Consider the following 23919-nt stretch of genomic DNA (forward strand, 5'->3'; position numbering starts at 1 on the left):
CAGGTTGAAACATGTTGATAGTACAGCTAACTTTCTTTTAGGAATATGAATCAAAGGCTAAAATTTCTGTACATTTGTAACTGGGAAAATATAAATATTCATACCAGAAATAGTTTTCTTGACTAATTTATGCAGCATGTTGAAAAATATTGCTTGAATTACCATGTAATAAACCTAGCTACTTTTTATTATGTGTGCTTTTGGCAAACTGTGTTCTTGGCCCCAATTTTGGATTGTTTGGCTGTGGAAATCTTCCAGAATTGATAGCATTTTTCCACTTAGGTGCTAAGTAATACGTTTCAAATTGCTAATCATGTCAGTGGGTCAGCAGTGCCAATTCATCTGGCCCCTATGCTCTGAAAAAGGTTGGGAATGGGAGTGCATATATTTGATAGCGGCTTTAGTGGCACAACTATTTTCTTGCCAAAGAAAAGACTGTATATTTTTGTCCTTCATGGCTTTATTATTATTCCACATGCTTTTTGGATAATATTTGGGAGTCAATTCACAACAAGATGTTGCAATTTTATCAGGGAAAAACTAGTAATTTTTTTTTTTTTTTTTGAGACAGAGTTTCACTCTTGTTGCCCAGGCTGGAGTGCAATGGCACAATCTTGGCTCACCACAACCTCCACCTCCTGGCTTCAAGCAATTCTCCTGCCTCAGCCTCCCAAGTAGCTGGGATTTCAGGCATGTGCCACTACACCTGGCTAATTTTGTATTTTTAGTAGAGACGGGTTTCTCCATGTTGGTCAGGCTGGTCTCAAACTCCTGACCTCCAGTAATCCACCTGCCCTAGCCTCCCAAAGTGCTGAGATTACAGGCGTGAGCTGCAACGCCTTGTCAAAACTGGTAAATTTTCATACAAAAATACTTCAGTTATTACACACTTAAAGATCAGTTCATCAGCTTCTTCTTAAAGTTAGTATTTAGCAGATTGAACAGCTGTTTTAAATGATAAATTAATAAAGTAGAATCTTAGGATGACATATTTAGAGGGTTTATTAGAGGTTCTCTAATTTGGCTTCCAGTATATTTGGGGTTGCTATATAATTTGGCACACCAATTAGGATATTTGTGAGGATAGAAAGGGTATAAGATGTTAAAATTATTTACATTTATGTAATGTTTGCAATATATTTATTGACTAGCAATATATTTATTGATAGATTTTTATTGATAGACCTTTATTCAAAACAATTTTCAAAAGCAGAATTTTTTCCTAAAAAATAACATCCATGAGTATTAAGGCAAATTTTTTTAAAAATACTTTTTTAATTGATCATCTGAATACTAAAAACAGCAGAATAATGATTCTCAGTACTATTCACATTCTTCAATTGGTTTCTTCACTTTATCTCACTCAAATACTGTGTCACTGGTATTTTCCTAAAGAATACATTTTTAAATACTACTGTATTCATTAGATTTCCCTTCCCCACCCTTATTTTTTCATTAAGTTGCCCACAATCCCATTCAAAGTTGCCTTTTAATGGTTTGAAAGTTTATGGTTGAAATTTGAAGTTGTAGAGCCTTTAATTGATTCTTCTCTCTAGACCATGATATTTTTAATTAAGAAAATAGCCTCTCAGAGCTCAGAGCAGATTCTATTAAATGGAAGATATTCTCAACTCTAATTTTTTCATATTGAAATAGTTATGACACATTATGAGGAAAGATAGTTTATGTTCCCTATGAATCAAAAGCTAAATTGTTACATCTACTTTATACCTTTTAAATTTGTTTTTTTTAAATATTGGCACCATCTTGAGGTGCTGCATGATAAATTTTGATCAATTGGGTATAATTTACAGATTTGGGAAATTATTGATTTGGTAGCGATTATATTGGATACCGTCTCTGATGTCAGACTACATTTAAATCCTGCGTCTGCTACATACTTGTCTTGTGATCCTGAGCAAGTTACATAACCTCTTTGTGCTTTAATTTTCTCATCTATAAGTGGGAATAATGATAGTATTTACCTCAGAAGGTTGTTAGGATTAAATGAGTCAATGTTGTGCTAGAACAGTGCCTGAGACTTGAAAGCCAGACAGCTGTTATTCAAGGGCTTAATGAATGTTTCTTCTTCCCCTCTGTATTTTAGCTTATCATTGATTTGTTTTCATTTTCAGTATTTCTTATATACTTCCTTATAAACCAAAGTTCATTGTCCATATAAGATAAACAGTATAATTGAAGAATAAAAACAGTTCAAAACTGTATAATGGTTCACACCATGATGGAAAATCATAGTGATGAACCAGGTAAGTGAGTCACGTGACCCAGGTCATCGCCACTAACTGCTGCACATGCTCTGTCAGTAGTCACTTGGTAGTTTTCAAACTGCTCTATTTTAAAGAATAAAAATACTTAAATAATTACTTAATGTACTGATTTTAAAATAGCAGGATTAAAACAGACAATATTTACTTGCACCTTTAATGGAATGAACCCCCTCAATTTCTCTGTTGGACATACTGCTGTAAATGTTTTGCCTCTCATATCCTTGTATACACAGATGAGCTTAGGTGAGCTGTTTGTATTGCAGGTGATTCATTGGTTAAGATGTGAGAAGTCTCTGGTACAGAAGCCTCACACTAGTGACCTGGGCTTGAAGGATAGAATTCAGCCTCTGTATGAGAATTATGAAGAAATAGTTTGTCACAGGCCTTACTACCCATTATCGTATATGTTGATGTTTGCCCTTTAGTGATGCTAGCCACATGCTAAACCTTTAGGCATGAATTTCTAACCCATACCAAGGGGACAGTCCCCTGTAGTCTAATATTGATCCATGTTAAATGTATTGTTTTAAAAAAATCCATAATTTGAAGGAAAACACCACAGCAGTAACAACAATAATAATAATACCTTTAACAAATGAAAATGAAAACAAGTTACTAGCTACCAGACCCTATTCTAAGGGCCTTACATATAACTCATGTATTCCTTATAACAACAATGTGAAATAGCTACTGTTATTTGCATCTTACAGCTCAGAAAGCAAGCATGGTGAGATAAGGAAACTACTAAGGTCACGTAACTAGTAATTGGTGGAGCCAGCATTGAAACTCGGGAATTCTGTATACAACTGGGAGGGAAGGCTAATATTTGAAATGATAGACTCAACATTCAATATTTCAGCATTGATGAGCTCTAAGTTAATAGAGCTATGTGTAACAACCCTGCATTTAATATTAAGAAATCATTAGCACAAGAGTAAGAGAGGGCTTTGGTCAAGTAAGCTGAGTGCATAGGAAAACTCTGGCATTTGAGGTGTCCTTCGCTCCAGATGCTTTGGTAGACCAGATTGTATCCATGGAGGTAGCTCGGAGAGGAAAGGGAAAGTAACAGAGGCCTGCTTGGTTTCTAAACAGTTTTGCAAAGAGTACTATTTACTCCTCTATACTAAGTCTACACTGGTTTTGAATATTTGCCTCCTACAATGTAAGCAAATGTCTACAGGAAATTAGCATACCTCTGAAAGATCTGTTTGCACCAAAGGAATAGGAAAGATTGAAGAAATTATCTTAAATTCATATAGAGATGTTAATGACTTTAAATGGAATTATAATCAGCTGTATTTTATCTTCTGTTATATATTCAAGTTGTATGGTAGTACATCACTTGTCCTTGTCCATTATATTTGGGTTTCATGCTTCATGGTGTCACTTTTTTAAATAAAAAAATGTGAATGGTTAAAAATAAATTTTATTTGATATTTAGATAATGATAAAAATTGAAATGATGATAAATGCTGTTTATTGCCTACTTGTGAAGGTGTCAGTGTTATGTTGGTAGAGTATGTATGGAATCGTTTATATGATTTACAGTAAATGAAACAGAAGGTGAGGTATCAGTTTGAGATTTAGTATGGTTGTCTGACTCAGATTTTAGAAATCTATTGATATTTTTAAAACAAAACTTTTTTTTAATGCTTTACATTTGAATGATGTTCTTTGTACTTGGATATTGATCCTATTTCTGATTCAGTTTCGAAAGGAATTAACGTCAAGTGGACTGTATGTCAATAGTTTTTTTTTGTATAAATTTTTAAAGAAAATTAGTCATTTTACTTTGATTTTTGAGTTAGCAATTCACACGCAGGTAATTATAAACACTTTTAGAAGACAAATATTGGTCTGATAATAATCTTAATTCATCTTTTTGACATAGTAAAGAAAATGAACTCTGCAGAAACAAAATTTTTTAGTATGTGGCAAACAACTAAGCAACTAAATTTTTCTTGGATTTCTTAGTATTCTTCTATAGCTTGTAATTCATTAAACATTCCTATTCAGTTTTCTATACTAATTTCATATATATATATATATTTTGCTTCATCAAAGCATTGCTGCTTTTCTTCCTCATCAGTAATTAGTAAACTTAGCTTCCTAACCCCTTATAACTTATGCCTTATTAACGATAGTGAACATACCAGTAAGCATTGAAATTAGTGTTACACTGAAATGTCAAACTCATTCTAGAAGTTATGCTTTTCCTTATCATTACTGTATTAGTGGACACCCTGCAGCCTATCATTTTATTGTTCATTAAATATAGCTAATGAACCTTATTTAGAGTAATTGAAAAGGAATAATAGAAAATGTTAAGGGAATGACGTTTTCTTCCAGTAGTGAACTTATAAAATATTGTTATCTGAAGGTTTTCTAGGGACTTATTTTTAATAAGTAAATTAGAATTAACCCTTTCTTTATAAATTAATGATGCTGAAATGCTTAAAATACACCTGTCTTAACTTTTAAAAACATTATCTTCAATTTAAGTGTTTAATTGGTATTATCTGTGAAAAAATGCTTTATTAACTGAGACACCACTGTGTTTCTGATATACTTATAAAAAACTCATGAGGTTTTGTTTTATTTTTCAGGTTTTGTAAATAGATATAAAGGGAAATAATTAAATATAAAGTAGACTATATTTAACATTAACTGGAATAGTTAACCAGTTCTATCTATACATTAGAATGTTCATCTTTTCAGACTAAGTTTATTGAAAAGATTCTTGCATTAGGTAAATTTTAGTAGATTGGACTAAGTTGAAGGAGTTAATCCCTTCTGAGCTTTTGGAATTCTGAAGCCATTGCATAGAAACTGTCTGGGAAAGACAAATGGTTAAGATGTGTAGCCAGAGGCTCCTGTTTTGGATTTGTATTGACATCAAAAAACAAGATGATAATGATGGATCTTATATGTTTATTTGAAGGCTCTCAGAGGATACATTCTAGATTTATCCTTTATTTCAGAAAGTAGCATTAACAACTGGGAAGAGGAGAATGGTGAAGGAAGGTATAAGTGGGAGAAAGTGGAGAAGGTGACAGGTGGAAGACTGAGGCAAACTGTTTTGGAAGCAGCTTTTAGCTCAAATTAAGATATCTTACGGGGAGAATTTCCCAACAAAGGAATAAACTACTTAATGCAGTCATGGGGTTTTACTTCTCTACAGTTATTTCTTTTTTAAATATAGGTTGAAGAAGGAAGTAAAAATATACGGCTAGGTTCACTAATTGGTTTGATAGTAGAAGAAGGAGAAGATTGGAAACATGTTGAAATTCCCAAAGATGTAGGTCCTCCACCGCCAGTTTCAAAACCTTCAGAGCCTCGCCCCTCCCCAGAACCACAGATTTCCATCCCTGTCAAAAAGGAACACATACCCGGGACACTACGGTGAGTATATTTATTCAAAGGATGATGTAAAAAACCTGGTTACGGCAGTTCTTACGGAGTTGTAATCATATTCGCACATCGTTGTACATCATATAGAAGTTGCTGTTCTCAGCACACTCAGACCTTAGAGTGTGTGCTTTTTTTTTTTCAACCATCATTGTTCATTCAGTAAATAGTTATTGAATATCTGCTATGTTCCAAGTACTCTGAAAGCCCTGCTTGCACAATGGAAAACCAAACAGTATGTGTCCATGTTGAGGTTGAATTAGGTTTTAGAAGTCTAGAATGGAATTCAGTATACCAAACTTCATACTCTTACCATTTATGGAGTTCTGATTACTTACAGGAATTCCAAGCTCGAATGTCTCTCTGATATAAAATAGAATTCATGTTTTAACGTGCATTCGTTTTCATACTAGTCTGCATTATGAGTTTCCGGCACAGACTGGAGCTCAATTTTGTCTGTTCTGTAACAAAACAGACAACTTAATACACATCATTTCACTTTAGTTTTACATTGCTTTAATAGAAGAACTCTATAAATTCTAACTTTTCATTTATTTAGTATTCCATATAATTATACAACATTACTTTTTCTTTATGAGAAAAGGATCTTCATAAAGTAGACCTTTTCATTCTTAAACATTTTTTTCTTTATCATTGTCAGAAAAGAATCCACCGTGCTTTTTTTGTGGGGGGCGGCGACGGAGTTTGTTCTCATTGCCCAGGCTGGAGTGCAATGGTGCAATCTCAGCTCACTGCGACCTCAGTCTCCCGGGTTCAAGCGATTCTCCTGCCTCAACCTCCTGAGTAGCTGGGATTACAGGCATGCACCACCTTGCCTGGCTAGTTTTTTTGTGTTTTTGGTAGAGACAGGGTTTCTCCATGTTGGTCAGGCTGGTCTCAAACTCCTGACTTCATGATCTGCCTGCCTTGTCCTCCCAAAGTGCTGGGGATTACAGGCATGAGCAACCACGTCCTGCCTGCTTTTTGAAATACTGATTTCAAATTCCCTGTGCAAAGTGTTTCTGACTCTGTTGCCTTGACTCCCATTTACTGTCTCCTCTTTCATTTACCCTAAAAATTGGAAGACACTCTCACTGATGTCTTCTAACTAATGGTCTTCTCCCCTTGCAAAGATAATAATAGTGTATACCCTATTTAAGATCGGTCATCATCAGAGACTTGCATGAATCTGAGGCCCCACTATGTAGGTTAAAAACCTACTGACCTGTGAACTCTGCATACTTTTGGGCCCACACAGTGAATTAAAAAAAAAACTTTTATTTTGGTTGGTTGGTCACTAATCTTATATAAATATCTAAAATTTCAGTTTCTCTTGAAAAGTCTAAAGATTTGATAACACTGGGCCCATATGAGAGTTATTTAATACTTCCCTGAAATGCAGCAAGTTCCACAGTTGTTTCTGTTTCTTAGGTTTAATTTCTAGACCCAGCCTGTTTTAATCTGTACTAATCGGTCTTATTTTCTTTATCTGACTGTGTAGTCATTTGTTTACTACTTTACTTAAAGGAGATATACTGTTAGTCATGTAATCTTAGGTATGATATATATATATATATGTTTATATATACAATTCAACCTCAGCAAAACAACCCAATTAAAAAATAGGCAAAGGACTTTAATAATATTTCTCCCAAGAAGATACATAGATTGCCAGCAGGCACATGAAAAAGATGTTCACCGTCACTAACCATTAAGGAAATGAAATCAAAACCACAATGAGACATCTCTTCATACCCTTCAGGATGGCGATTATCAAAACAAACGAACAAACGAAAACCAAACCAGACCCAGAATATGACAGGTGTTGGCAAGGATATGGATAATTTGGAACCCTTGTTGCCTAGTGGAAGTGTAAAATGCTGCAGCTACTGTGGAAAACAGTATGGCAGTTTCTCAGAAAATTAGAATTACCATATCATCTAGCAGGTCCACTTCCGGATAAATATGCAAAATAACTGAAAGCAAAGACTAGAAAGAGATATTTGTACGTCTATGTTCATAGCAACATTATTCACAGTAGCAAAATGGTAGAAACAACTCATAAGTCCAAAATGCTATGAAATGTGATTCAGCTTTTTAGGAAGGAAATTCTGGTAAATGCTGCATGGATAAACCTTGAGAACATTATGCTGAGTAAAATAAGCCAGTCACAAAAAGACAAATACTGTATGATTCTACTCATGTGAGGTACCTGAAGTAGTCAAATTGATAGAGACAAAGAGAATGGTTACCAGGGGTTGGGAGGAGGGAGGAATGGAGAGTTACTGTTTAATAGATACAGAGTTCAATTTGGGAAAATGAAAATTTCTGGAGATAGATGGTGGTGATGGTTGCACAGTAGTGTGATTGTACTAAATGCCACTCAATTATACACCTAAAAATGCTTAAAATGGTAAATTTTAGGTATCATTTGCCACAATACAAAATATATGAAGAAACAATTGATGTTTGTGATGAGCACCCATGTGAAAGTAATTGGTTGAAATAGAAGCTCTTTCCCCTAATGAATATTTATTCTTACTAAAATAATATTTAGAAATAGTAACTAAATTTTTATGAAAATGTTTAAAGAATAAAATAAATTGGTACAGATTATTTGACTGTGACCATCTGTGGGAGTCATTTTAACTTTATTATAAGATTTTAAAAATTATTTGCAAAACTGTTGACATTTAGATCTATTTGAATCAAATGTAAGTGTTAATTGGTTCTATTAACCTTCATATTTTTTTCTTAGGTTCCGTTTAAGTCCAGCTGCCCGCAATATTCTGGAAAAACACTCACTGGATGCTAGCCAGGGCACAGCCACTGGCCCTCGGGGGATATTCACTAAAGAGTATGTGTTTGCTTTTTGTAATAACCAATTCCATTATTTATTATGATCGTGTTTTTTTGAAAGAAAATAAAAAGAGCTTATTCAGTCTTAAGATTTAAAAGGAGGTACACTGTTCTTTTGTACTTTTAATTGCTTTTATCATTGTAAATTATATTGTGTGCAAGAGTTGTTTTCTGAATAATTATAGCATTACTGAAGAACAACTCTAATTTGGTAACTAAGCAAGATCCTTAGAAGTGGTAATGAATGCAGAAAATTAGAGTGCGGAACAGTGAAACTTTATACAGTATTAGGTGTATGAAATCATGCAGTAACATTTACATTTCTAAAACAAGGAAATATATTTTTAAAAAATTATTTTCATTATCCGTTTGAATTTTATTCATTTGTACTGTTATAAAGCAATTTCCATACACAGTTTGGTCTCTTTTTAGATTTTCTTTTCTATTTCATTGATCCATCTGCTCATGAGTTAGTACCATACTTTTTTAGTACCACATTTTAAATTAGAAATGTTTTACTGTGTGCTTTACATCTGATAGCGATAGCCTTGCTCTTTTTTTTTAATTAATCCGTTTTCTTAGTTCATTCTTATTTTATTATTCTTCCAAATGAATTTTAAGCAGTTCATCTAGCTCCATGGGTAGGAGTGAGGGGTATTTTTATGGGATTGTATCACATTTTAAATAAACTTTGTGAGAACAGACATCTTTATGATGATGGGTCTTTCTATTCCGCAACACTGGTGTGTCTTTGCATTAGTTTAAATTTTTGGGTCTTTCAAAACAGATGGCCCTTTTTCTGTTGAAACTTAGTCTAGTAGGGTAGACAAAGATTAATCAAATAGGCTTATGAACTAATGTAAAATTTCAGTAGTGTTATGTGCTACATTTCTGTTGGCGGTAATAGTAAATGTTTCAAATTGAGTTTATGTTTTAAAGCAATGTACTCATTCCATGTTTATCTAATATTGATAGAAAATAATAAATAATATTGGCCAGAATTTTTATAAGTCAAGAGAGAGCAATGGTTATTAAATTATAAGTGGCAATGTTGGGCCAGGCAACTTCTTCTTTTTTCCACTGGGTTATTTTACTCTTCATGAAAGCATTGGCTTACTGTTGGGTGTTTATTTTATTGAAAGCAATATGTAGCTTTAATTCTTAGATATCCTCATTTATCTATATTGCACTCTTACTGATTTGTTAACTGAATTAACATGTGAATTAGTGAACTGAATTAGTATGTGGTTCTATCACACACATACTGTGAAGTTCATGCCACACTGCATGAGTTGGAAATCAGCTGTCCTGAGAGCTGACTGAAAGGCAACATCCCAGACCGCGGGATTTTTAGTTAAAGGACTTAAAAGTTACACTTAGCTGTAAAAAATTAAAATTAAGAACCTTGGTTGCCAGTTAATCCCAGTTTCTTCCCCACACCAATCCCGATTTGTGTCTACTGTTGGTATCTTAATCTTGTTAGTCTCTACCAGTCTGTGCCTTAGTAGCACTCTCTGTAAAAATGGGAGAAAGCAACTATTTTTATAACAAAGTAGACTTGCCTTGCTCATAATTCTGAGGATTAGGAAGAAGAGTCTGTATTTAATTCATTAATCTTTGAGGATTTGGTGAAATGTAAAATAATGATTGTTGCACCTTAGGGGGATCAGTTCTGCAAATTTGTGTAAGATAAACTGGAGCAGAAAAAGATGAGTTAAGGAGATAAATTAATAGGCTCCTAAAGTAATCCAGGTAAGAGATAATGAATACTTGAATGTGGTTAGAAGATCTAAAAGGAAGATTCCTGATATAGACAACATTGTAAGGATAAAGTCCAGAAACCTTCACAGATGTGGAGTGTAGGCCAGAGTAGCAACAAATAAAGGAATGAATTTGGATCTGGTCTAGGTGATGATAGTTTTGTCTCCAGAAATAGAAATAAAGGATTTGGGAAGCATTTGTTTTGGTGGAGTTAGTAATGTTTGAAGCTTACTTTCAGGACTTAGTTAGAAGCCATGTAGGTATCAGGATCAGTGAGATGAAGATGTATCTCAGGAGACAGTTTGGGATTAGAGAGGTAGATTTGGTAGATAATAAAGCAATTGTTGTGATTGAGTTCATAAATAGGGAAACTATTTAGAGGTTAAAATCCTTGAGTTGGAGGATACCTGGGAAATGTGGGAAAAGTCAAGGATGGTAGGATCTAAGAAAAGACTCTTAAATTTGGTGATGTGGTAACCTTTTGGAGGGCAGTTCAGTAGTGTGACAGCAGTAGAATAAAGAAATAAAGGTTTCTTCCTTCCTTTTCTTTCCATGTGTGCTTAATACATGTATGGTGCACAAATATCTTTTTTTTTTAAACCTGAGTTGAAAGTTATAATATTAATGAAACATTTCTTAAGAACAAAATGGTATTATCTCCTGAATACCATAAGGAAGCAGTATTAAAGAGTTAGGCTTTTAGTATTATTGCCATCTTTTCTACCCTGTTACCCTTTTCTCTTCCCTGCCCTTATTCCTTAACTCTCCATGAGAAAGGCATCAACCTTTGGTCTTCAAAATAAGAACTAGTACAAAAGATTTTATGAGAAAAATGAATCCTGAAAGCATACATTATTGAGGATTTTTGCTTTTCTATACTACTAAAAATGCCTGCATTTTAAGTTTATCATTAAGGTGAGCTTTGGAAAAATTGTAGCCCAATGTCATCTTCTGATACAGTTGAAAAAGTGCGGGCCTTGGCATAACTGTTCCCAAAATATCTTAGCACACTTTTTTATTTTTTATTTTTTGATTTTTTTTTCTTTAAGAGAGAGATAGACTCTCACTCTGTCACCCAGGTTGGGGTGCCGTGGTGTGTTCATAGCTCACTGCAGCCTTGAACTCCTAGGCTGTAGTCCTATCACCTCAGCCTCTCAAATAGTTGGGACTACAGGTGTGCCACCATGCCTGGCTAAATTTTTTAAAAACTTTTGTAGAGACTGTTTCTCACTAGGTTGCCCAGACTGGTCTCAAGCTCTTGGCCTCAGGTGATCCTTCCATCTCAGCCTCTCAAAGTGCTGGAAATGCAGACGTGAGCCACCGTGCCCAGCCAGCACACATTCTTGACGTGGTGAGGACATCCTCCATACCATGTCCACTAAAAGTGCGAGTAGAAAAATCAGTTCCAGATGCCTCCAGCCCACTGTATTTGTGAAAAAAATCTTAGGTATCAGGGCTACTATTTTAATTTTGCCTTAAAACAAGCATTGGTCAGAATACATATGTTGTACCAAAGCGTGTAGACTTGACTTCGCTTGTACATGTGACTGTTTTAAGAAAGCAGTGTCAAGGCCACAATTAGAAGCAGAAAACATTTAGGTTCTTTGCCTGCAGCCCCAATGTCTTTGGTACATCTGTGTCTTAAATCATAGTTGTAGTAATATTTGTGTTCATCACACAGCATCAAAAATTAGGTAAGTATGACAGGCAAGTGCCTATGTTTTAGTGGCATTTCTTTTCAAAATGAATTCATGTCACACCCAAATGAATTGTTCTCTCAGGGAAACCAGTAGAGAAGGTTCTACCTGAGTTAACCTCCAGAGCATCCTCTGCCTATCTGCAGATTTGTTTTTCTCCTAATTTTTATAGCTTTTAATGTCTACCTAATGCTCCGAGTTTAGTCTGATTATTTAATGTGCAGAAATCATTAAAACCATTTTCTGCCTTACAGAAAACTAAATCGTTGGCTGTTACTAAAGAATAATTAAGATTTATACTTCATAGGTATATAAGTATAAAATCGGTAATAAAAAGGCCAGGTGTAGTGGCTCACACATGTAATCCCAGCGCTTTGGGAGGCCAAGGGTGGCGAATCACTTGAGTCCAGGAGTTTGAGACCAGTCTGGCCAACATGATAAAACCCCATCTCTACTAAAACTATAAAGCTTAGCCAGGTGTGGTGGTGCACACCTGTATTCACAGCTACTAGGGAGGCTGAGGCATGAGAATCTCTTGAACCCGGGAGGCGGTGATTGCAGTGAGCTGAGATTGTGCCACTGCACTCCAACCTGGGTGACTGAGTGAGACTCTTTAAAAAATAAAAAAATTAAAAAATAAAAAATAAAATCAGCAATAAAAGTTTTTGTAAGCCAGTGGCCAGAATGAATTTTCTTCCTGCTTCTTTATGATTAACCTACCCAAGAACCTACAGAGATAAAACTAAACTGCTTTTTAAAAAATAAAGTAACAAGTAATAGTTATCTTAAATATGTAATATTTAGCATAACTAAATATTACATATTACTAAATATGCTAATAAGTAATAGTTATGCTAAAAATGTGTCAATTTAGTGTCAGCAACCTTTTTTTTTAAATAGATGTAGTCAGGCATTAACCATACAGATTTTTGCACCTCAGTTAGAGTGTTCCTGCTTGTGTTGGTGTTCTATTATTGCATAACAAGTTACAATAAACTTACTGGCTTAAAATAATACCTGTTTGTTTTCTAACAGTTCAGTAGGTTAGAAGTCCTGGCATAGCATGGCCAGGTTCTGAACTCATGGACTCATAAGGCTGAAATCAAAGTGTTGGCCAAGGCTGGGGACTCATGTGAAGCTTGGGGTCCTCTTCCAATCTCATGCGGTTGTTGACAGAATGTATTTCCTTGGGACTGTAGGACTGTGGCCCTTGTTTTCTTTCTAGCTATTAGCCAAGAACCCCTGACAGCTCCCAGAGGCCATGTGCAGGGCCTTGCTATGTGTGGTCTCCATAGGCAGTTCACAACATGCATGTTTGCTTCTCTCAGGCCAGTAGTTGAATCTCTTTACTTCAAGTCTCTTCTTCCAGGAAGGCCTAATTTCTTTTAAGAGATTAGCTGATGTATTTGCCCTCTCCAGGGTAGTTTGCCTTTTGATTAACTCAAATGCAACTGATTTGAAGTCTCATATATCTATAAAATGCCACCAATTTTGTCACATAATAGGACCTAATCATGGGAGTAACATCCATCATATTCACAGGCCAGATACCGTCAAGAGGGATTATATGGGGCGTGTACACCCGGGGCAGGAATATTGGGGCCATCTCAGAATTCTTCCTACCATGTTGCCACAAGTAAAAGGGTCTTCTCAAATATGCTCAACAGGTTCTAGGTTTTAATCTTTCATCAGTTTTTTTGAAAAATAATACCAAAATATTAACTGTTTGAGAACTAATTTTTCTTTAGATTTTGTGTCACCCTGAATTTTTTTTAGGTTATATAAAACAATTTTTTTTTCTTAAATTGGAAAAAATACTTTCCTAAATACTTACTGGATATTAAAATGTTCCAAAAATTATTTTAAGAAAATATATTGCCTAATACCACTGTAACTTAGCATAGTGAGTTGAGGGCTTAGCATATTTAGTAATCTAATTATATCCTCTTATAAGACAAAAATACCTTTGTTTTACGAAGTAATACAAAGGCAAGTCTGTAACTAGTTATTTTTCATTCTAAAATATATCATGGGTTAGATTTGTTATATTAGGTTGTACTGATGGCATATTGAGTAAAATTTAAAATGATTTGATTTCCTGGTCATAAATAAGCTGATTTGCACTATAATAAACAATGAATAAACAATAAGTGAACAATGATGTAGGAAGTATCCTGGTGAAAGCCATATTTACAATAAACTTGACACTTTTTGAATGCCATGTGAATATTATTTCATGAGTATGAAGGATGAGAGTATGTTTTAATTAATTGTTGATCTACCAAATAACATCCACTGTACAGAAAAAAGACTAATTTCCTTTTTAAAAATCAATACTTACGCTCAATTTTAATAAAATTTTAGTTATTGTTTGGTTTTTGAAAATATGCAAATATTAAAACATGACAAATAATGGTCAGCAGACCAGGTAAGAGACAGGATTTAATTTTCTAGCTCAAATAATTGGTTTTTAATTATAACCTTGACATCTGTATATTTGTGTATCTTTTCTGCACATCTCATCTACATTTTCTGAAAGTTCTGTTATATTCCTTATTGCTAGTTATGGTTATCTACTTTGCTCTTATTTCCAGGGATGCTCTCAGACTTGTCCAGTTGAAACAGACGGGCAAGATTACCGAGTCCAGACCAACTCCAGCCCCTGCAGCCACTCCCACAGCACCTTCGCCCCTACAGACCACAGCCGGGCCATCTTATCCCCGGCCTATGATCCCACCAGTATCAACTCCTGGACAACCCAGTGCAGTGGTAATGTTCTCTAAGTGCATTTTTGTTTCTTTTTTTTTTGAGACAGAGTCTTGCACTGTCACCCAGGCTGGAGTGTAGTGGCGTGATCTCGGCTTACTGCAGCCTCTGCCTCCCAGGTTCAAGTAATTCTCCTGCCTCAGCTTCCCGAGTAGCTGGGATTATAGGCGCACACCACACGCCTACCTAATTTTTGTATTTTTAGTAGAGATGGAGTTTCACCATGTTGGCCAGGCTGATCTCAAACTCCTGACTTCAGGTGATCCACCTGCCTTGGCCTGCCAAAGTGCTGGGATTACAGGCATGAGCCACCACGCCTGGCCTGGAGTTTTATTTTTCAGATTTAAGTGAGAGAGAAAATAAGAACAATTACTGTGTGTTTTAAGAATAGATTTAAAACAGATTAGTTTTACTAATCTGTTTCAATAGTAACTCAGTGATAAAGAAAAAACAGTCCAAATGCTTTGTTTTACAGATTTCCTATCAGAAACCAAAATTTGTTTGTACGTTAACTTCCAAATAAACGTTAGAACTATAATTCAATTTAAAGTTACCACAGGTTCCACAACGTCAGTAACATATATATTCCCTACAATCTCATGTTTCGTGTCTTTTCTTAAGTGTGATACTAATAATTAGTGGCTGACACTAGCTTCCTTTTGTGGATGTGTTCTACTTTTTAACTAGGGAATTGATAATCTCACTATAAAAAACTATATAGGTAGTCATTCTTTTCTTCTCAGGTGCATGCAGCATAACAGCCCCTTTTTGTTTTCAAATTCCTCCATTTTGTCTCTCTATGCCTTTCCTGTTCAGGTTATTTACTTCCTATCAGAAGAAGTGTAGGATAACCAAGTTTATTTAAAATCGAATGGGCACTTAAAAAAATAAAAAGCAAAATAAATAGATAAATCTGTACTCCTAGTGGAGAACTGTATACCATGTGATACTTTAAAAGAGTTGAAAACAGTACAACTTTCATGGGAAACAGATTTTTAAATATCCATTAATGATTAATATACTGCATACTTGAATAACCTACTCTTTAAGGACATGCAGTTGGACAAGACACTATGTATATTGAGTGTATAGTCCACTCTTTGACTATATAACGTATATTGACTATAAAATATGTATAATTCGATCATATGTCTTTAAAAAGTAGATTATTCAAGGCTGGGTGTGTTACCTTACACCTGTAATCCTAGCACTTTGAAAGTCTGAGGTGGGAGGATTGCCTGCACCCAGGCATTCAATAACCAGCCTGGGCAACATAGTGAGACCACATCTCTACAAAAATACTTAAAAATCCGCTGGATGTGGTAGCGTGTGCCTATAGTCCCAACTACTCAGGCAGCAGAGGTTGGGGAATTACTGGAGACTGGGAGGTTGAGGCTGTAGTGAGCTGTGTTCGTGCCACCGCACTCCAGCCTGGGTAATAAAGGAAGACCCTATCTCAAAAAAGAAAAAAAAAAAAAGTTACTCAAGTTAGGAAAGTAAACCTTACTTTCGAATTCTTATAGTGTGTAGAGAGTATTTATTCTACTTGACCAAGTACTTTGCTAACATAAAGTGTTTAATTTCTTAATGATATTTGTAAAAATGAAATCAGCCACACTTTCATTTGCTTTGTATTATCTTGAAGTGATTGTAATGAAATTCCAAAATAGAGTGAAGGACGAGAAAGGAATTAGATATAATTTAAAGCCTATCGTGCTTTTTTGAGCGGTCCAAGGAACAGAATGAAAAAACTACAGAGAAGTTACGGGAATATTTGATTATCTCATTCATACTTTCTATTATGAATCTCTAAGAAATAAGATCCTCATGTTATTTTTAAAAATTACAAATCCAAATAGAAATAATTAACTTGCCTGTTTGGGAGGTCTCTGAGCTTCTAATGTCCCTTGTGATTTCTTTGATCCATGAGTTGTTTATAAGTATGAATTTAATTTCAAAATATTTGAAGATGCTTCAGTTACCTTTCATGATTTCTAGTTTAACTCCACTATGTTTAGAGAATGCACTTTGAGACACACTTCATTTTTAGAACAATCTTCTCAAATTTATTGAGATTTATTTTATATTTGTAATATGACCTGTCTTGCTGGATGTTCCATGTGTGCTTGAAAAGATGGTTCGACTAACAATTTTTTGACTTTACGATGGTGTAAAAGTGACACACATTCAGTAGAAAGCAGTGCAGTATTTCCTTGCAATGCTGGGCAGCAGCAGCCCACCACAGCTGCCAGTTAGCCATGTGATCATCAGCGCAAACGACCACTACTTTGCAATGTAGTGTGTAGCCAGATGATTTTGCCCAACTGTAGGCTAATGTAAGTGTTCTGAGCACATTTATGGTAGGCTAGGCTAAGGCTAAGCTGTGATGTTCAGTAGGTTATGTGTATTAAATGCACTTTGACTTATGATACTTTCAACTTACGATGGGTTCATCAGAGTGTCACCCCATCAAAATTCAAAGGGCAACTATATATTAATAGTTTGTTGATTTATTGGCTGTTTTATTTCAGGTTTTTTTTGTTTGTTTTTTTGGTTTTTTTTTTTTCCCCAAGACAGTCTTGCACTGTCGCCCAGGCTGGAGTGCAGTGGCGCGATCTTGGCTCAGTGCAACCTCTGCCTCCCCAGTTCAAGTGATTCTCCTGCCTCAGCCTCCTGAGTAGCTGGTATTACAGGCATGTGCCACCACACCTAGCTAATTTTTGTATTCTTAGTAGAGATGGGGTTTCACCATGTTGGCCAAGCTGGTCTTGAACTCTTGACCTCGTGATCCGCCCGCCTCAGCCTCCCAAAGTAATCCTGAGATTACAGGCATGAGCCACTGTGCCCAGCCCATTTCAGTTTTATTAAGTGATATTTGTAACAAAAGCTGCTTACAGATGGCATATGTCTGTGTCTCTCTTCTCACTCCTCCTCTCTCTCTGTGTATGTATGTACACATACGTATATTACTCCTTGTGTGTGTTTGGTGTGTGTGTGTATGTATGTATACACACACAAACACACCTATGGAGGAATTATTATTTGGTAGGTTCTTTTTTATCATCTTAAACATAGTAACATAAGATATCCCATTCACAATTGAAACATGAATTTTATTACTTTTTTCTGTAGTTACATACTATAAAACCAAAACATCCCAATTTTTTTATATTCTTCCCTTATACTAAGAATTTTAATAGTGCTTTTCTTGTATTAATCTTTAATTAATAAGTTAGGTCATCAAGAATGAATTTCGTTTATAAAGTTGCTTATTTTTTGTTTTTTCTATTGCACTTGTGGTTTAATGGACAGGTTGCTATCTTTTTGTAGGGCACATTCACTGAAATCCCTGCCAGCAATATTCGAAGAGTTATTGCCAAAAGATTAACTGAAGCTAAAAGTACTGTACCTCATGCTTATGCTACTGCTGACTGTGACCTTGGAGCTGTTTTAAAAGTTAGGCAAGATCTCGTCAAAGGTTAGTAAAATTGAATTTACTTAATACAAAACACATGCTAACTTAACTGTCATGAAATCCTTTATAAAATTACACAACGTAGCTTTTTAATTTCAATTTCTACTCTGGGTATATTTGTGCTAGAGAAAAAAAAAATTAGTAATGTTTTCCTTGAAAAAGGGGATTGATTCCACAGTATTAAATAAACCACAGATGCCTTTATGCAGAATAAAGGTTTCTGTTCTACTTTGCTTTTATTTCCTCTTTGTCATATTTGAATAATGTACATTTAGTTAACATTCATTTAGCAGGCAGTTACTGCGTTCAATTCTCTGTTACATACTGAGCTTTAAAAATACAGGTTGAGCATCCCAAAACCAAAAATTCAAAGTGCTCCAACATGTGAAACTTTTTGAGTGCCAACATGAAGCTCAAAGGAAGTCCTCATTGTAGCTTTTCAGATTTGGGGATTTTTGGACTAGAGATGCCCAAACAGTAAATGTAGTATTACAAAATCTGAAAAATTTTGAAATCTGAAACACTTCTGGTTCCAAGTATTTTGGATAAGGGATATTGAAATCTAAAGTACTGTAATTTGCTTGGTTAGTTATTTTAAAAACAAAAGTGGTCTTAATGTTTTGGTGTGCTTTAGCATTTGCATAGGTCAATTTTTTTGTAAGAACACATGAATGATTTGTGTAGACCAAATGGTTATTTTTTGTTTTGAATATTTTTTGGTATGGTTTTTAAACAAAGCAGTCCTTAACATTTCATTAAGTTTAAAATCCAAAACTTTAAGGATGTTTTAGATTATACATATCTTAGATATTCTTCTGTATGCAAATTTTGATTTTATATTTCTTGTTCAGAGGGCATTTGCAGATTATTAAATTTGTAATATTTCTTCCAAAAATCAATTATAAATAAGTTTGCTGAGAGACATACAGATTTTTTAGCATGAACTAATAGTTTTATTTCTTCATTTTTGACCTATATGGCCTTCATATTATTTTCTTGTCTTGTTACACTGACTAGGACCTCTGGTATAATGAATATAGATGGTAAAAGCAGATGTTTTTGCCTTGTTCTTGATCTTGGGGGAAAAACATTCAGTCTTTTATGTTAGCTGTAGGTTTTTTGTACAACATTATTTTCAGGTTGAAAGAATGTCCGTTCCTAGCTTGCAGAGAGTTTTAAACATGAATAGATGTTGAATTGTGTCAAATACTTTTTGTGCATCTTTTCAGATAACTTTTCCTTTTTCTGTCTGTTAATAAAGTGAATTACATTGGTTGATTTTCAAGTGTTGAATCAACTTTGTATTCCTCAAATAAAGCCCACTTAATGATTAACCTTCTCATATATTGTTTGATTCTGTATTCTAAAATTTTATTTAGAATTTTTACACCTATGCCCATGAGAAATGCTGACCTGTAGTTTTCTTTTCTGGAGATATTTTTTCGGATTTGTTATCTTATCTAGTGGAATGGGTTGGAAAACATTTCCTGCTCCTTTATTTTCTGGAAGAGTTTGGGTACAATTAGTATTATTTCTTTTTTAATTGTTTAGTAGCATTCACTAGTGAGTTTCTTTTTGGGAAGGTTTTTAATTATGAATTTTATTTTTAAAATGGATGCAGCTTTTGTTTTCTTGAATGAATTCTGGTAGTTTGTGTCTTTTCAAGAAATTTGTTTGTCATCTAAGTCACCAGATTTATTGGCATAAAGTTATTCACCACATTACCTTATTATACTGTCATTTTATCTGAAGTAATGTTTCTGTTTTTGATATTAGTAATTTGTATGTTTTACTCTATAGATCACTCTGGCTAAAGGGTTATCAGTTCTGTTGATCTCGATCTCTTCAAAGAACCAGCATTTGGTTTTATTAACATATCTAGTATTTCTGTGATATTGATCTCATTGATTTCTGTTCTTTATTTTTTTTTCTCTTTGCTTTCAGTTTACTTTGCTATTTTGTTTCTAGTTTTTTAAGGTGAAAACTTGGATCATTTATTTGAGACCTTTATTTTTTAATATAAGCATATAATACCCTTGAATTATCTTTAAGCACTGCTTTAGCTGTATCCCACAGATGTTGATTTTTTTTTTTTCTTTTTTTCTTTTGAGACAGATTCTTGCTCTGTCACCCAGGCTGGAGTGCCGTGGTGCGATCTCACTTCACTTCAACCACCGCCTCCTGGATTCAAATGATTCTCTCACCTCAGTGCCTTGAGTAGCTAGGATTACAGGCACAAACCACCATGCCTGGCTAATTTTTTGTATTTTTACTAGAGACAGGGTTTCAGCATATTGGCCAAGCTGGTCTCAAACTCCTGGCCTCAAGTGATCCACCTACCTTGGCCTCCCTTAGTGCTGAAAATTATAGGCGTGAGACACCACGCCTGGCATTATTTTTCCTTTTATTCAATTAAAAATGTTTTCTTATTTATTTCTTTTGTGATTTCTTTGATCAATGAGTTATTTATAATTGTGTACTTAATTTCAAATTATTTGAGGACTATTCATTTCTCTTTTATGATTTCTAGCTTAACTCCATTGTGTTTAGAGAACACACTTTATGTGATTTCAATTTTCTTAAATTTGTTGATATTTATTTTGTATTTATAGTATGGTCTATCTTGGTATGTGTTCTTGAAAAGAATTTTTTATTTTTGCAAGGGAATGTTCTATAAATGTCAGGCCAAGCTGGTTAATAGTGTTGTTTATGTCTTTTGAGAGCAGTATTGATATTTCTCATTATAATTGTTTATTTGTAGTTTCTCCCTTTCAGCTCGGTCAGTTTTTGCTTCATGTATCCTGAAGATCTATTATTAGCCACATACACAGTTAGAAATTTTATGTTTTCTTGAACAGACCAGTCATGTCATATCCTTATCTATTCCTTGTGATATTCCTTATCCTCAAGCCTTCTTTATCACATCTGTAGCCACTACAGATTTCTTTGACTTGTGTTTCTGTAGTATATCTTTTTGCATCTTTTTACTTTTTAAATGTAAATATGTTTATTTAAATAGGTTTCTTGAAGGCAGCATGTGGTTGGTTCTTGCTATTTTATCCAATTCTTTAGTCTCTTAAGATGTTTAGACCACTCACATTTAATGGGATAGTTGGATTTAAATCTACCATTTTGTTCTTTCTTTGTGTTCTCTCTGTCCCACCTCTTTTATTCTTCTTTCCTTATCTTTTTGGTTACTTACTTTGTTATCATTCCATTGTATTTCTTCATTTTATCCTTTTTTCTCTTCTTACCTGTCTTTGCAGTGGTTTTCTTAGGGTTTACAATGTAATTCTTTAATTTATCACAGCCTGACTTCAAATTGTATTATACCCCACTCCATGTTTAATATAAGAACCTCATAACTATATACTTGCATTTCCTGCCTCTCATATTTTGTACTGCTGTTGTCATGTTTTACTTCTATATGATATAAGCCCCAGAATACATGTTTAATGCTTTTTTTTGCTTTAGCAAATCAACTATTTTGGAGTTTTAAAATGAGGGGAAAAGTGTCTTTTATATTTATATGTACCTTTTTTCATTTCTTTGTGTAGAATTAAAGTGCTGTCTGCTATTATACTTCTTCTACCCGAAGAACTTCCTTTAATGCTTTTTATAGTACAGATTGACTGACAATAAACTTTCTGTTTTTGTCTGAAAAAGTCTATTTTGTCTTTCACATTTTTCCTTTTTAAAACAATTTTTAAAATTCTAGTTGGATATATAACATGAGTCTCCCATTTTCGGTGTACAGTTAGTTCATTGACGTTAAGTACATTTACATTGTTTGCAACCATTACCACCATTCATCTACAGAACGTTTTTCATCCTGCAAAATGGAAACTCTGTATACTCTTCATTCCTCTTTCCCACCACTCCTGACAACCACCATTCTTCTTTCTGTTCCTATAAATTTGATGATTCTAAGTACATCGTATTAGTGGGATCATATGGTATTGTCCTTTTGTGACTGGCTTATTCCACTTGGCATTATGTCTTCAGGGTTCATGCATGTTGCAAAATATGTCAAAATTTCCTTTTTAAGGCTGAACAATATTCCATTTTATGTATATACCCTACTTTGTTAATTCATGTGTTAATGGATAAATACATTAGGTTGTTTTTACCTTTTGACTTGTGAATAATACTGCTACAAACATGGCTGTACAAATATTTCTTTGTGTCTCTGTTTTCAAATATTTTAGGTATATCCCCAGAAGTGGAATTACTGGATCATATGATAATTCTATTTTTAATTTTTTAAAGAGCTACCATACTGTTTTCCTTAGTGACTGTGCCATTTTGCATTCCCACTAATGGCGCACCAATGGATCAGGCGTGATGGCTCATCCCTGTAATCCTAGCACTTTGGGAGGCTGAGGCGGGAGGATCACTTGAGGACAGGGGTTCAAGACCCACCTGGGAAACAGAACAAAACCCTATCTCTACAAAAAAATTGAAAAACTAGTCAGGCAGATGGCATATGCCTGTAGTCCCAGCTACTTGGGAGGCTGAGGTGGGAGGATTGCTTGAGCCCAGGAGTTGGAAGTTACAGTGAGCTATAATTGCGCCACTTCACTCTAGCCTGGCTGACAGAGCAAGACCTTTCTCAGAAACAAAAATGAAGTGCACAAAGGTTGAAATTTCTCCACATTTTTGCCAATACTTGTTATTTTCTGTTTTTTTTTTTTTTATAGTAGTCACCCTAATGGATATATCTTCATCATTTTTAAGAATTATTTTTGCTGGATATAGATTTTTGAGTTAATAGGGTTTTTGTTACAGTTCTTTAAATAAAGATACTATTTCATTATTTTCTGTCTTACAATGCCTGCTGCCATTCCTAATATTTGTTCCCTTGTATATGATGTTTTCCCCCTATCTGGTTGCTTTCAAGATTTTCTCCATTACCAATTTGGCTATTGTATGCCTAGATTTTTTTTTTTTCTATTGTATTTATTCTGTTTGGGTTTCTCTCAGATTCTTAGATGTATGGTTTGTTGTCTTCCTTTAACTGTGAAAATTTTCCAGTTATTTTTAATATCTTCTGTTTCATGTGGTTTCTCTTTGGGGCTCCAATTTTAAATGTTAGACTTTTTGAATTGTCCAAAGCTCTTAAATGCTCTATTCTTTTTGTTCATTCTTTTTTCTCTTTATGTTTCATATTGGATAATTTTTGTTTACCTAGCTCCAAGTTCACTGATTTACTTTCCTAGTTGTGTCTGCAAAGCTTAGCAAAATATATATATTTTTTATCTTGGTTAGCATGGATTTTCCCCTCTGGATTTCCAACTGAATGTTTTTTTTAGTTTCTATTTCTCTGCTGCTAGTCCCCATCTGTTTGTGCATGTTGTACCATACTCTGCCCTCTTCACTCCTGTACTCTGACAGTGGGTATTTACTTCCTGTGTTTGTCTCTCCCTCTGAGTGGATTATCACTCTTTGGCATTCAGTTCACCTGTTTGCTTTGTAACCTCAGCTCCCTAATGGGCTCAAGAAAAGTTATGATTTTGTAATTTATCCTGCTTTTTCTTTCACCCTGTCAGGATGGGAGCAGCTTTCTTTTGTAACTTTCTACATCCAAGGTGAAAGCAGGACGTTTTTCAGTTTATATACAGATCTTCAGGATTTCATATAAAGACAGCTTGAGAGCTTTTAAAAG

General features: G+C 34.5%; 1 protein-coding gene across 3 annotated transcripts in view; it reads left to right on the plus strand.

The window, feature by feature from the left end:
* PDHX (pyruvate dehydrogenase complex, component X) overlaps nucleotides 1-23919 on the plus strand; it is a 73720-nt gene that overhangs the window by 32904 nt on the left and 16897 nt on the right. For 2 of the 3 annotated variants that reach the window (XM_011940704.1, XM_011940703.1), the window contains exons 4-7: nucleotides 5491-5690; nucleotides 8455-8553; nucleotides 14608-14782; nucleotides 18110-18257. The exons of the other annotated variant lie outside the window; for it this stretch is intronic. In XM_011940704.1, coding sequence (XP_011796094.1) covers nucleotides 5491-5690; nucleotides 8455-8553; nucleotides 14608-14782; nucleotides 18110-18257 — 622 coding nt within the window. The remainder of the gene's footprint in view (nucleotides 1-5490; nucleotides 5691-8454; nucleotides 8554-14607; nucleotides 14783-18109; nucleotides 18258-23919) is intronic. 3 annotated transcript variants of the gene reach the window in all.

The sequence above is a fragment of the Colobus angolensis genome, unplaced genomic scaffold, assembly GCF_000951035.1.
Source record: "Colobus angolensis palliatus isolate OR3802 unplaced genomic scaffold, Cang.pa_1.0 Scaffold192, whole genome shotgun sequence".
Taxonomy (NCBI): domain Eukaryota; kingdom Metazoa; phylum Chordata; class Mammalia; order Primates; family Cercopithecidae; genus Colobus; species Colobus angolensis.